At 41.8% G+C, this 13983-nt stretch overlaps 1 protein-coding gene across 1 annotated transcript; it reads left to right on the top strand.

The window, feature by feature from the left end:
- The first annotated feature begins 2536 nt into the window (after positions 1 to 2536).
- LOC137282146 (scavenger receptor class F member 2-like) lies at positions 2537 to 10851 on the top strand. The gene is made up of 6 exons (XM_067813874.1): positions 2537 to 2549; positions 2673 to 3647; positions 4034 to 4148; positions 4438 to 4549; positions 9063 to 9190; positions 10545 to 10851. The coding sequence occupies exons 1-6, from the start codon at positions 2537 to 2539 to the stop codon at positions 10849 to 10851; spliced, it is 1650 nt and encodes a 549-aa protein (XP_067669975.1).
- The last annotated feature ends 3132 nt before the right edge of the window (positions 10852 to 13983 follow it).

The following is a 13983-nucleotide window of genomic DNA, read 5'->3' as shown; positions in this document are numbered from 1 at the left end:
CTGGACTTTCATCGGCTGTCTTGTTTTCATTGATCACAATGTGGCTTCTTGGGATTGTAGCCGCATGCATAGTTATCATCATCCAAGGTAAGCAGACGAGCTACATGTGTATACTGTGTATACTGTGTGTACTGTGTGTAATGTGTGTACGCTGTATACTGTGTGTATTGTGTGTGCTGTGTATACTGTGTGTACAGTGTGTACTGTGTGTATTCCTTATACTGTGTGTACTCTATACTGTGTATACTGTGTGTACAGTGTGTAATGTGTGTACTTTGTATACTGTGTGTACTCTGTATACTGTGTGTAATTTGTATACTGTGTGTACTCTGTATACTGTGTGTAATTTGTATACTGTGTGTACTCTGTATACTGTGTGTAATGTGTATACTGTGTGTACTCTGTATACTGTGTGTTAGTTTTGGTCTATGGTATGTGAGCCGCGCTTCATTATAATTACATTGGCTTAACGCAATGGTGTCTGTTGACAGTGCTATGTCTCCGGTAACAAAGAAAGAAACATCACCTGTGGGGTTTGCTTGCATGAAGGCATCCTTTTCATGTGTTAAATGTCGCAGTTGTTCATGTTTCTATGCACGTGTAAGTGGTTTAATCTGCGTTGTTATTGCTAAGATGTAGGTTGTCGGAGTTGGCAAAACCAAATGTCCCCGATGAAATCAAAACACACAGACGAGACGTAACTCATCAGCACTATCAGATTCTACTATCAAGAATTTACACATTTACCAATTTCTATGACTTACATCAATATCTCCTTGAAATATGAAACGCCTCACCACGTTATTGAGAATCTGTTGTGTTTATGGGGATTAAGCTGTTTTTACTGTACTAGTTCACATCTGTGGAGTCTGTATATTGCTTTATGTCACTGATCGTCTGCAGTAAAACGTACATCTATGAAATAACATATTGTTAAGTTTTGCGATAAAAGTCGACCATGAATCAGTTTGTAAAAGTTCAACATGCTGTGAAACCAGCTTACAACAATAGGGTTATGAAGCCAATACAAATTACTTTAGAGGTAGCACAGTGGCCGTATAAAAATTGTGAGAGAGTTTAAGTTATCGAAACATTATGAAACTGTTTCGAGTGAACGTCATGCCATCATTTATCTAAATCGTAAATCTATTAGCTGTCGTTTGTCGCCGACGAGGAGTGGGTGAGTGAGAATGGTTTATGCCCATTTTAGCAATATTCCAGCAACGTCATGGCAGGGGACACCATGAGTCGGCTTCACTCTGTTTATGCATCTGGGGAATCAAACCCGGGTCTTCAGCGTGAGTAGAAAATGTCTAAAATAAAATATCAAAAATGATATAAGTAAAAGTCTGCAGTGTACCAAGACGGCGATTACTGCAATAAAGACAAAGATTGTAACACACATCCCACTACAGGAATGGACACGTTTCTAAATAGGCATGGGGTGAGCATCCGGCGTAACTTGATCCATTTACAGTTCCGTCCATAATCCGAGAATCCCAAGAACATTTCTAAAAAGCAAATAGTGAGTGAAAATCTGAAATTAATAAACGTTTAATACTTACACATACCATGTTATTTCTGCAGGTATAAAATTAATATTTTATCAGATCTTCGTTACCTTCCATGCACAGTCTAATGCGACAAGACATACTCCCAATGCGAGATTAGAGTTCCACGCGGATACTGTCCCAATATCGCACAACGTATATCTGTCTAACCTTGTTTTCACTTGTGGTGAGACCATTTTGGTTCACTCTCCCCTTCATTATCCCCCAAATGTTCTCAGTGGGATTCTGACTAGGACTGTAGCTGGCAAATGGAAGTAACATCACATTTTTCTCTTGGAACCACTGTTTAGAGTATTTTCCGTGTGTTTTGGGGCCATTGTCCTGACAAAAAAGCCAGTCATTCCTATAAAAGATTTCGGCATTTGGAAGAAGACATTTCTCAGGAACATATGTGTATCGTTCACTAGTCAAAATTCCCTCAAACACGAACGAAGGAGTCGTTCCCAGTCACGACACTCCACCGCACACATGAAACTTGGGACTGCATTTCGGTCGGTGATACGCCGGTCGAGAATCAGCTATTGACCACAACCTGACATTATTAGAATACACCTAGACTGAACTTTAATCAGTGAAAATTATACTGCTCTGATCAAAGTTTTCGTTGTCATAACATCACAAAACGCGTTTTTCTATATGCTTGTCCTTCATGTCGACGTTCCTCTTTTTTTCTCCCATTCAGGATAAATCATACTGAGTCTATTAGTGGATTTGAAAACACTTGCTAATCCTCTAATTTTTATTTCATGGCTGATGTTGGATATGATTGCCCTTTGCTTTGTGGAATTCCAGTTGCATAAAATACAGCGGAAGTAACTCTAATCTAACATGTCTACAAATGTACGAGGAGTTCCCTCCTCTTAGACTGATAACAAAATTTCACCATCCGTATTGCTCATGAATAAACCTCGAAGTTCAATTGACAATGAAAAAAATCAGTAATAATGAACCAAACCACATGTTAGATGAGGGGCAAAGGTAAGTTCGAATTGCATACAGAATCTAGAGGACTCTCCAACTCTATCAAACGTATATTCTAGTCCGCATGGAACATTTTACACAATGACTAAAACTGCCAAGTAACAACAGTCATATTTGCAGGTGCCAAGTGTCCCAACAATCACCATTGTTCTGGGTGTGATGAACAGACGGGTCGCTGCAAGACAAAATGCCACAGAGGATATTTCGGCCCAACCTGCCAGGATGTTTGCAGCAAAACGTGCAGGTACCACACATGTGAATTGGTCCCTGACAAAGGTATTGGGAGATGTACTGATGGTTGTATACCTGGATTCCAGGGACTCACCTGCCACAGACCATGTGACACTCACCACACAGGCTGTACCAGATGTCCAGGTGGATGTGATGGGGAATATTGTCAGGTGCCTGGAGCGTGTTTCTCTGGTTGCAGAGACTCCTACTACGGAGCAGGATGTAAGACATGTTCCAGCAGATGTAAGTCCTGCAACAGGATCACAGGCACCTGTGAGGAGTGCCACCCTCCTTATTTAGGAGTAGAGTGTGGACACTCATGTGAGAACTGTGTGGGAGGATGTGAGAGTGGCTGTACACGGGGATGCAGACACGGTTTCTATGGAGACGACTGTACTACAGCATGCAGTGCCACCTGTCGTCCTAACCCCTCCCTGACTACTGATGGACAATGTCCAGATAGAGAATCATGCCCACTTGAGTGCCACAGCCAGAGTGGCGAGTGTGTCCACGGTTGTGTTGATGGCTGGTATGGCCCCAAGTGTTCCCGACGATGCAGCTCTAACTGTCAACACCAGAGATGTCACCAGACAGGGGCGTGTACTGTCGGATGTGAACACCATATGTCTCCTTGTGAAGGCTGCTTGGAGCAATGTGTCAGCGTCACCTGTGCCTCATCCAAGGCCTCTTGTTGCAGAGATTGTAATAATGATACTTCTAGTTGTGGACTGTCTTGTAATGGATGTACTGTATGTCTTGATGGGGTTGTTACAAACTCCAGTGATTACAACATCACCTCTTGTAGGTACAACTGCACTCACAACGCCTCATCACCTGATTGTCCCATCGGGGCTTGTGGCACAAGTAAGTAATACTCAATGATTGCCTTTCATTTTTTATTTTCATGGGTTAGCTGTGATGTCTTACATAGTCGAAGTTCACTCTGAAATCATCGTGTATTGTGTTGACAGAGAATCCCACAGTGTTTCAAGCGTGAAGGAATTTCTTACTAAGTATCATTTCACCAAAAACCGAGAGCAATTATGTTGGACTGGTAGTGCGGAGTACGTACTTCCCTCCAAAAAAACGGAAAACGCAGTACTCTTATTCATATGCTCATGGTTGAAGATAAGAAACACAAACGCTAGCACGAGGAATGATATACGCCAGGCTGTGAATAGGCTTCTGAGGTATACAGAATTATCTCTTTCAGACAAGAAAAGTCATATAATTGTGCTTATTACTTTCAGATGTTCCACTTATCAACACAGAGACAGTGAAGTATCTCGTGCTGGCTGTCATCTGTAACCTGGCAACAGCTCTATGTGGTTCTTGTTGCTACCGTAGAGGGCTGTCCACAAACAGGTAAGTTGCTGCTGCTCCCGTAGAGGGCTGTCCACAAACACGTAGGATGCTGCTGCTACCGTAGAGGTCTGTCCAGAATCAGGTAGGTTTCTATTGCTGCCAGTACCTACACCACAATTATACCTGTCTGACATAGTTTTTTGGCAGCTAATGTTTTTCATGTGTAGAGACAAGATGGGTTGCTGTCAAGAACAGTAATGAAAACACCATGGAGTAAATGTAAGGACAAAAGCATGTATAAAATTGTTGCATGCTGATCGTGCAAGTGTTCCTGCTGGAACTGTTTCAGGGGAAAAGAACGTCCGGAGGGAAGAAGAGCAGATACCAGAGCAGGAGAAGTTGAAGCAGGCATCTGTCAAGATAGTTCCTTGGACATAGAGGAAGAAACGCGACCTGTCACTGTATACCTTTAATCCCACCTTCAGAGAGTAATAAAAGTGTGATGTTTATTCTTGATGTTATGCGTTTTACTGTTCGAGAGCTCCCTATCCTATTGTCCTCAGTGTTTTAGAGTGCTGGAAAAATATCCTCAGTGTTTTAAAGTGCTGACAAATATCTTCAGTGTTTGAAAGTGCTGAGAAATGTACTCAGTGTTTGAAAGTGCTGACAAATATCTTCAGGGTTTTAAAGTACTGAAATATGTCCTCAGTGTTTTAAAGTGCTCAAACATGTCCTTCGTGTTTTAAAGTGCTGAGAAATGTACTCAGTGTTTAAAAGTGCTGGAAAAAATCTTCAGTGTTTTAAAGTGCTGGAAGATATCCTCACTGTTTGAAAGTGCTGAAAGATATCTTCAGTCATTTAAAAAGAAATTTTAAACCGAAGGTGGGCTCAAATCAGGATTATCGCTACCTTTGTGGGGATGGAGGCTCCGGCGTTCTCAAAGTTGCAAAGAAGCCAATTCTTCTGCACATCATGCAACTTGCATCAAATATTAGAGTCCTTTCTGTGGTAAACAGCAGCAGACATTTCTCTTTGCCCAAACAATTTACCATGCCTACAAGGACTGAGAACCCATGTGTCTTGCTGGACCTGATGTGACATTTGTTGAAACAATATGAAAAGGAGACTGAGTATCTCATTCCCCATTCTCCTAAACATTTGCAGGGCAACAGGGAATGATGCATTAAACCCTTTCTGTTCATGGCTTTATTTTACAAAGTGTCAGAAAGGCTTTCACATTTTGCCCACACATATAAGGGTTATGACTGGATTTTCATTATCTCGTATCGCGTCCAGATATTTACCTTTCCCAATTCCATGATTTACAATCGCTGCAAGGTCCTGGGCATTCATATTGACCATGGCATCTATATCTATATTAACTTGAAATTCACAATATACCCCAAAGTACTTAGGTATCCCACAGGAAACTGCGTTCCGTTCTCCTATCCTGTCAGAAACAATGCCGGTATTACACACGTGAATAATTTAAAGCATGCGGTTGTGCCCTATACAATTAAATGTATCTGCATCTACATAATTCCCAGCTGGTGTAACACTGCATGTGAGGTCAATTTGTCATGTATACTTGTTTACAGTCCAATATACAATATTCTTCTGCACTGTGGTGAATAGTTTCTGAAATGCAATGGAAGACATATTCAGTTTTTCAGTTTAGGTTTGAAATCAGCTTCCCATAATTGTCATCACTGATTACACGTGTGACCTATGACACACTTACAAATAAAACAGTCCACTAATGTGACTGGTTAAATAATGTCCAGTTCTCCTTACATGGTGACAGGAGTCCATACATATCCAGACTGCCTGGAAAGTTTGTCTTCCTTAGTGCCCCGAATGGACATATGACTGGCTGCAGCTAGGAAACAGAAACAGAAACAAGTTTAGCCGGATAAGAAATATGTCCTGTCCACGATGTAGTGGACACTAGGGCAGTGTGTGTTTGTAACATCTCACAGAAAATCAGCATGTCGAAAATCACCTGTAATCGCTGGGTTTCCATTCACAGGTAAGTGTTTGTGGTCGCTGCCGAAGGAGGGAGGGAATATGAAACAGATAAACATATAAACGTTTTTAAAATATCAATAGTCACTTGCCTTATAACATTGGTCATCTCATTAGGGACAATACAGAAAATATTTGGGATTTGGGTGTTGAGGTTTTGGTAATGCTGTTTTTCAAATTCACACTCCACGCCATGAAGACTACACGAACTTGCTCCACCATCCTCAATAGCGCCTTTGGTCAGTACCAATAGCGCCTTTGGTCAGTACCAATAGCGCCTTTGGTCAGTACCAATAGCGCCTTTGGTCAGTACCAATAGCGCCTTTATCAGTAGCCACCGTGTCCCATGTGAGTGACCAACAGTGTCTGTGTTTAGTGTCAGTCGGCAGTAGGGCCTGTGTCCAGTACCAATAGCGCCTTTGCTCAGTAGCCACCGTGTCCCATGTGAGTGACCAACAGTGTCTGTGTTTAGTGTCAATAGCACCTGTGTCCCGTAACTACAACAGCTGTGTCCAGTACCAATAGCGCCTGTGTCTAGTATCAGTAGCACATGTGTCCAGTATCAATAGCACCTGTGTCCCGTAACTACAACAGCTGTGCCCAGTACCAATAACGCCTACGCACAGCACCAGTAGCCGCTGTGTCCCATGTGTGTGATCGATAGAGTTTGTGTTTGGTGTTAGTAATCAATTCGTTCATTCACTTCCAGATATACCATGACAGTTTTGACTGATTATTTCTATTCAATAATGTTCATTCAACTTTGTGGCTGTTACGTTTACAGTTTTGAAAACATATAATACAAGCACTACCTAATACTGTGACTATATAATAAGCATAATGTGAAGCAGTGATGCATGGAGGTGCCACATAGTCACCTCATAGACAGAAAACAGAGATGAGATCAACTCCATAGACTTGCCACATTCTAAGTGGCGGTTACTACGATATGAAGGCAGCTGTGCAAGTCATGAGGATGACACCAGGTGTTCCCCAAATAATAGACAGCCCACGGAGACGAAAATGTTGTCAAAAGTCAAATCTGAATAAAATGGCTTTCGTTGAAAGCAAAAAAATAATGTTTAACATCCAGAGTCCTATGTTACATGCGTCCCAGTGTCTGGTTAGTTGTTTGTCTTGTAGAAAAGTTTCCTGCAATAGTTTATATTTAATCCAGGGTTTTGGTTCGGGGAATATACGTTACTGATCTTCAACTTACTGGCACAACCCATATATTGTACTTACACTTTATATCCATCTTACTATTCCGAGAAAAATAAACAGAGCTATTTGTCTCTATACATCGAAATGTCGATGTGTCATCTTTCTCAAACAAGCTACTAGACTACATGGATCTTACAAAATATAATCAGTTCAGTCGCATGGATACATCTTCTAATTATTGATGTCTGTTGTAACACAGGCAAAGCGGGTTTAGGGTTTTGTGTCTATATGTATCTGTTACAATTGACAGGTGCTCGTTGTAGGGGCAACCAGCAGTGTTCCGACTGTGATGACAAGACCACCAGGTGTCTGACACAGTGTTATGCAGGATACTTCTGTGACCAGTGTAGATCTGTGTGTAGCAGTCACTGCAGGAACAACACGTGTCAGTTGATTCCCCGCCGAGGTATCGGAAGATGTACTGAAGGCTTTGAGCCAGGGTACCAGGGTTCCAACTGCATCCAACCTTCTGACAGTCACACCGTACCCTGTACTCCTTGTCCGGGAGGGTGTGACGGGGAATATTGTCACAATGGCAGAAAATGCCATGAAGGATTAAGCACTCTTACTATGGGCTGGAGTGTAAGAACTGTTCTGGCAAATGTAAAGTTTGCAACAGGAAGAATGGAACATGCGAGGAATGTCATCCACCATAATTTGGCGGTGAGTGTGAACACTCGTGTGACAATTGTGTTACGGTTAAAAATTGAACCAGCAAAACAGAACAAAGACAAGTTTAAAATATTCAGATATTATTATTTAGCAACGAGAGCAATGTACACAAAGTCACAATTCAATAGTCACAATATCGATTTCCAATAGAGCACAAAGGCCACAAAATCTAAGCCAATGGGTCCCAAAATATATAGTATAGCAAACTCACCAAAGTCTTAGAGTTAGAGAGGAACAGTCTTGAAGATTGTAATACAGCGAGCGGTCTGACAGCAGTTTCAGGAGTTACGGATAAAGCGTTGGGAATGTAAACTCCAGTAAATGGATGTGAATGTGTCAGTTTGTCGCTTACAACCTGGCAACTAGCCTTTATACATAAACAGTCATTACTCGAATGTTCCAGCACATACAGCTGTTACGGTTAAGAATTTACCGTGACAACAATTTAAGACATCCCCTTGTAAACCAGCAAAACAGAACAAAGACAAGTTGTTCAAATTCTGTTATTATTATATTACGAGAGCAAGTTATACAAAGTCACAAGTCAATATAACAATGCAGAGTATAGATACAATTCAAGAGACAAAATCTAAGTCAGTGGGTCACAAAATACAATACAGCAACTCACCAAAGCCTTGTTGTGAGAGAGAATCAACTATGGCAGAATGTCAACAAAGCGATCGGTGCGGCAGCAGATAATGTTGATTCACGTGTTGACAGGATTTTCAAGCGTGGCAGAGATCCAGCAATTATGAATGAATGTGAGTGTCACCCTCAAGGGGAGGTAACTCTCAAGTACTGCCCTAGAGGCGTACCGCTTAATTAATTTTCCGTAGGAAACGTGGCCGATAATAACACTAAATCCTTTAATATTGTGACCGAATTACAACTACAGTACCTAATTAATAACAAAATATACGGAAAATCCACACTTGTAGCAACTGCGTAGGTTCGTGTAAGGATGGGTGCCCCCATGGCTGTGTACCAGGTTTTTATTGACCTTTCTGTACCACGGTATGTAGCAAGCGTTGTCGACCACCTCTTACTTCCCAGACAGCAGAAGTGTGTCGGGGAGATGCTGTGACGCTGACGTCCAACTGTACGCCAGAGTGCGAGAACCAGAGTGGAGACTGTACAGGCGGCTGTGTAGAAGACTGGTATGGTCCCCGGTGTTCGTCACCGTATAACAGTGGGTGTAAGCAAAGGCGTTGTTGTGACAGCAGCGACTGTACAGATGGTTGTGAGAGTGGTCACTGGGGATCAAACTGTACGTCATGCCCTGGGAATTGCCTCCATCATGCGTGTCATGCCACTACAGACGTGTGTCTTCTTGGATGTAGCAGCAGCCTTACACTGTAGCCTCACCTGTACACCCTGTTCAGAAGATGGATGTCAGCTAACTATCAACTGTACCAGTAACTCTTCTGTACTAGTAGAACTTGCACGATCCTTCAACGCAATTAAGTGTATAAAGTGACAAACGTTTACCGCTTTTGTAAATGGCGCCTACTCGAGTCACACTGACCAATCGGAAGTTACTGGGTGGAGTTTTTTAGGTTTTATCTAGATCTAATTAGTACATGGACAAGTTATGGACATGGGTGTTCAGTAATAGGTACAGTACACAGATGTATGCATCACCTCCTAAATCTCGTCTAATGACGTAAACTCATACGCCAGTCAATCGTCGTAATTGCTCAATCGTCGAGATAGGGAGAAAACAATGTTTTGGCATTATTGCGATACCAATACGTACAGGAACATGTCTGTCGATTCTCAGAATGATATATATAGAGAATACGACCCGCCTGGGTGAAATGAAAACTAGGAAGTCAGGAGGTCATGAACATGCAGTGGAGCGTAGTTTACATCACGAAGGAGGTATGAACATAACATACGTCACTATACCCAATGTTTTCATAAGGGTATACAATCATGACGTCAATAGGTACCACTTGGGGTGATTTACCAGACTTTGGCAGTTGGTTATCATAGGACTTGTAGGATATGTAAACATTTGTAAACATTTCATTTGTCGGATAGTTCATGGTACTTCAGACGCAGGTTCCACAGAAAGTGAGTATGGTCACGTGACGGGAGGTGTTATATGTCTTGGAGTGTGCCCGGTGGGGAAGGCAAGTGTTAGATCGTCACACCGAAAACCCGAGATCCAGTTCCCACATGGGTACAACGTGTGACGTCGGTCTCCCATCGCTGTGATATATTGCTGGAATATTGTTTTGATGCTTCTAAGCACGGCATACACTAACTCAGATACACACTAACTCAATCCTGAAGTGCCCTGACATATGTTCTTTTACTAGTTTAGATTTATTGTGAACATGTCCCCTGTTGGATAATACAGTTCGTTTACACTGGCCAGGGTGACGGTCACTCTATATTAGTTGATGTTGATTACGACACCTCTCTCCCCGTGAGGTGACATATGCATGGCCTCGTGTAACATATTATTGATTTAGCCAAACATAGTCACTGAATCTTTCCTTCACTGAGTCTTCTCCTTTCTCAAAACAGACGACGGGCCACGCCTTCAGCTGTGTACGAAGAGTTAGAGCTGTACCGGGAGATCGGAGATGAGGATGTAGACCTCTGGTGTTCTCACCACAACAAAGACGTCCCCCATGTAGATGACGACACTGAAATGCTTGTCTTAGCTGATTGCTACGCAGGAGGAGATGATGTTGAGGTCGTGGAGGACAATGGCACAACGGGGATGTCTACCAGGATGTCCAAGGTTTACACACAACTTGAGAGAAGTGTTGTCCTTGATGCGAAGATCAGCTATATACACCCGTTGACGATGAAGTCAACACATCTGTGATATAGTTGCCCAACTGCCCGTGACAAAGGGTATAGAGCACCAGAATACTGGGATATCAATCTATCTGTCTGTGAACAATGCGTGCAGTATAACGACAATTGTGCATTACAAGAAATACAGTCACAGGACAGTTTGTATCTACTAGATAACTAGGAATTGTACTTACAGTTGGAATACCATCAGGGGAGAGCTTTGTATTTGTATTATACTACACTGTGACAAGATACCACTGTTTCTATATACTACATAATGTGAGGACTGAGAATGTGTCCAGGAAGTGAGCCAAGTAGACTGATGGTACTGGTTATGCATGACTGCTAACAACTAGACAATTATTTCTCTGTTACTGAAGATCCTGTGACGAGGACAATAATAGGTGGTTGTTGTTGAGAGTATGCGAGTTTTACTGACACTTTGTTTGTCACTGTCCACTCACCTGATGTAAAGTGGTCGTCATTCGAACCTGGCACACATATGACAAATGTCACTTACATCAACATGAAAAATACATGCATTCTAAATACACTTTTAGACATTAGATACACACACGCACATGCACACGCACACGCACACACACACTCAGACGTAGAGAGATAGAGACGCACACGCACACACACACACACACATTGAGTGAGTGAGTTAAAACATTTACCAGAAGTGATAAGTTGGTCATATAATTAAATGAAACTAAATGATTAATGATAAATATAGAGGAAGTCGGCGGGTGAAATTAAACCAAATAACAGCATATCACTCTCTCGTCTTAAGAGCATTAATGATTTGAGATGAAAAGGAGATAATTTACGTCATGGTCACAGCGCCAAAGTTAGTGACAGGACAACATCATATGACCAGTGTCTCACCGTCCCAGGACCTAAACCATGCTATTTATATGGGAGGCTATTGAGAGTGGAGCAAACTATAGCGATAAAATATTGCAATGATATTTTTACACAGAATTAAAGATTCACATATTTGTACTTTACGTTTAAAATACTCTGACGCAGAACACAAGTCAAACATTCATATTCAATTTCAAACGAAACTACATCCAAAAAGAAACATATTCATACAGACTCGCTCGCAGATAGATATATCTGACTTTTTTCACAATCATTGAAATATTAACCTAAGGATCAGTAAATACATGATGTAGAATCGTTGTATATATTACAAAATCCAAAAACATGTACATCATATATTGCGTATTATTCTGAATAGTTACAACACAGAAGCCGTAATGTCCATATTCAACAAGATCATTAAGACTACACCAGAACATAATGATTAAGTACTGAGAGCGACATGCATTATTAAACTGTACATACGAAAAACAATACGTTTAAGGTTTTTAGTTGATTGGTGATTGCTTTGGTTAAAACCATGCATTGTAGATTTTAGCTTACAACATCTGGTAACCACAGTCGTTGTGCCTCAGATCAAATTGACGTGTGTGTTGACGGTTAGGAACCACTTATGGGTTTAAACCCGGGTTTATTCTGTGTTTAAATCACTTTTACCAGACATTGTTGTTGTCACCTGGAGCTAATTGAAAACGGGAGTATAATTGGAAAAAGAAATCGGTGTAAGGAATATTTGAAACTAAAACACAGATCAGCCAGAAGTGATACAGTATCCAACATTCTCCAGCATGTGATAGCAGTTTACTCAGCAGACTGGTGCTTGACCCGTCACACGGTGTGAAACTGAAAACAGGGTCGAAAACAAAGAACGGGATATTTGTTGATTGTGCTGAAACAAATATTTGCTTAATACATTCAGGGGCTTATCAATCTGGTTTGGGCTATTGCTGAGGTGGTGATGTCCTTGGCCGAGCGAGCCATAACATTTTAGCTAAACTTAACCTCTGATCAGATTGACCCTCCACATGTCAGAAAAGCTGAAGCACAGGAAGACTGGCTAATTGTGGGTAGGTCCCGAGTGAAATAACATTGTGTTTAAAAGTGCAGTTGTTCTAAGTGTGGGGCACGCATGGTCAAGCTGGTAAGGTTATATAATAAGACCTAATTGAAGCAGATCATGTAGAAGACGCTGTCATTACGTTGATAGAAAAACGCAATAACACCAACGCTTAATAACAGCATGAAAGATTTCCACATCTGTCCTTATTATCAGGCTTTGGGCAGTTACCCTGAACGATAATGATAATAATTCACTTATATAGCGCGCCTGGTATCCATCTGAGTAGTTGCTCTAATCAGAATCTGATTATCATTACCCGTAGAAGGTTATAGGACTCTGTCTCACCGGGTACCCATTTTCTGCTGGGTGAACAGAGGCAAATTTGAACAAACTCACTTGCCTAAAGTGAGGCCACATGTTTCCCATGTGCTTCGTTGTGGGGCAGGACCGACGTCCTAGAAACTCTCAGGAGTTAAACTGCCAAACAGGGTCAACCATCCAAGGATTGTCAGAGCTCGACGGTACTTAATTTCAACTGATGGTGACCTGAGCACTACGCACAGGACCACTCGCCACCACACAAGGAGCCATAACAATATAGCGTGTCCCAAACAGACTACCACTGACAAAAAATATGTGATTGTATTAAGCAATGGAAGAGACAGGTTGTCTGCAAATATTGTTACGACATGTTTGCAGACGATTCCGATTCAAAGTTTTACCAACAGGTTACAGATGACAGAAAACTTTGCCTACGTAGTGGCGTTATGATGGCTTGCAGACGTAGTTCCATTCGACGATAGAACAATCAGCAGAAAGTTTGAATTTTACAATGCCTCCCTGTATAAGCTGGTGGTGCGCACCCATACACAATGTTACAGTCATAATAATTGATTTGTGGTCTGTGCATAACAACCGACGATGGGTCGTCCGAGTGTACCCGGTCGAGTTTAGACGATGTTGGACCGTTCTTTTGGACAGATGATGATGGGTGCCACCCTCTGTCTCTATTCTCCACTTGACTTAATCGGCTGAAGCCTTGTGGTTCTGATTGGGGTTGTATACTCCCATTACTTGTATTCTCTCATGAATTTGCTAATGGTTCTTGGCCATGGAATGATTTGGCTTAAAACATCCACATGCCAGGCTTCAGGCTATCGATCACGAATCTAAGCATCCGTCACATCTGAGGATGCGCCATCTGTGTTT

The sequence above is a fragment of the Haliotis asinina genome, chromosome 4 (assembly GCF_037392515.1).
Source record: "Haliotis asinina isolate JCU_RB_2024 chromosome 4, JCU_Hal_asi_v2, whole genome shotgun sequence".
Classification (NCBI taxonomy): Eukaryota; Metazoa; Mollusca; class Gastropoda; order Lepetellida; family Haliotidae; genus Haliotis; species Haliotis asinina.
Note: the sequence above shows the minus strand (reverse complement) of the source record. Positions and strands in the feature narration are given on the sequence as shown.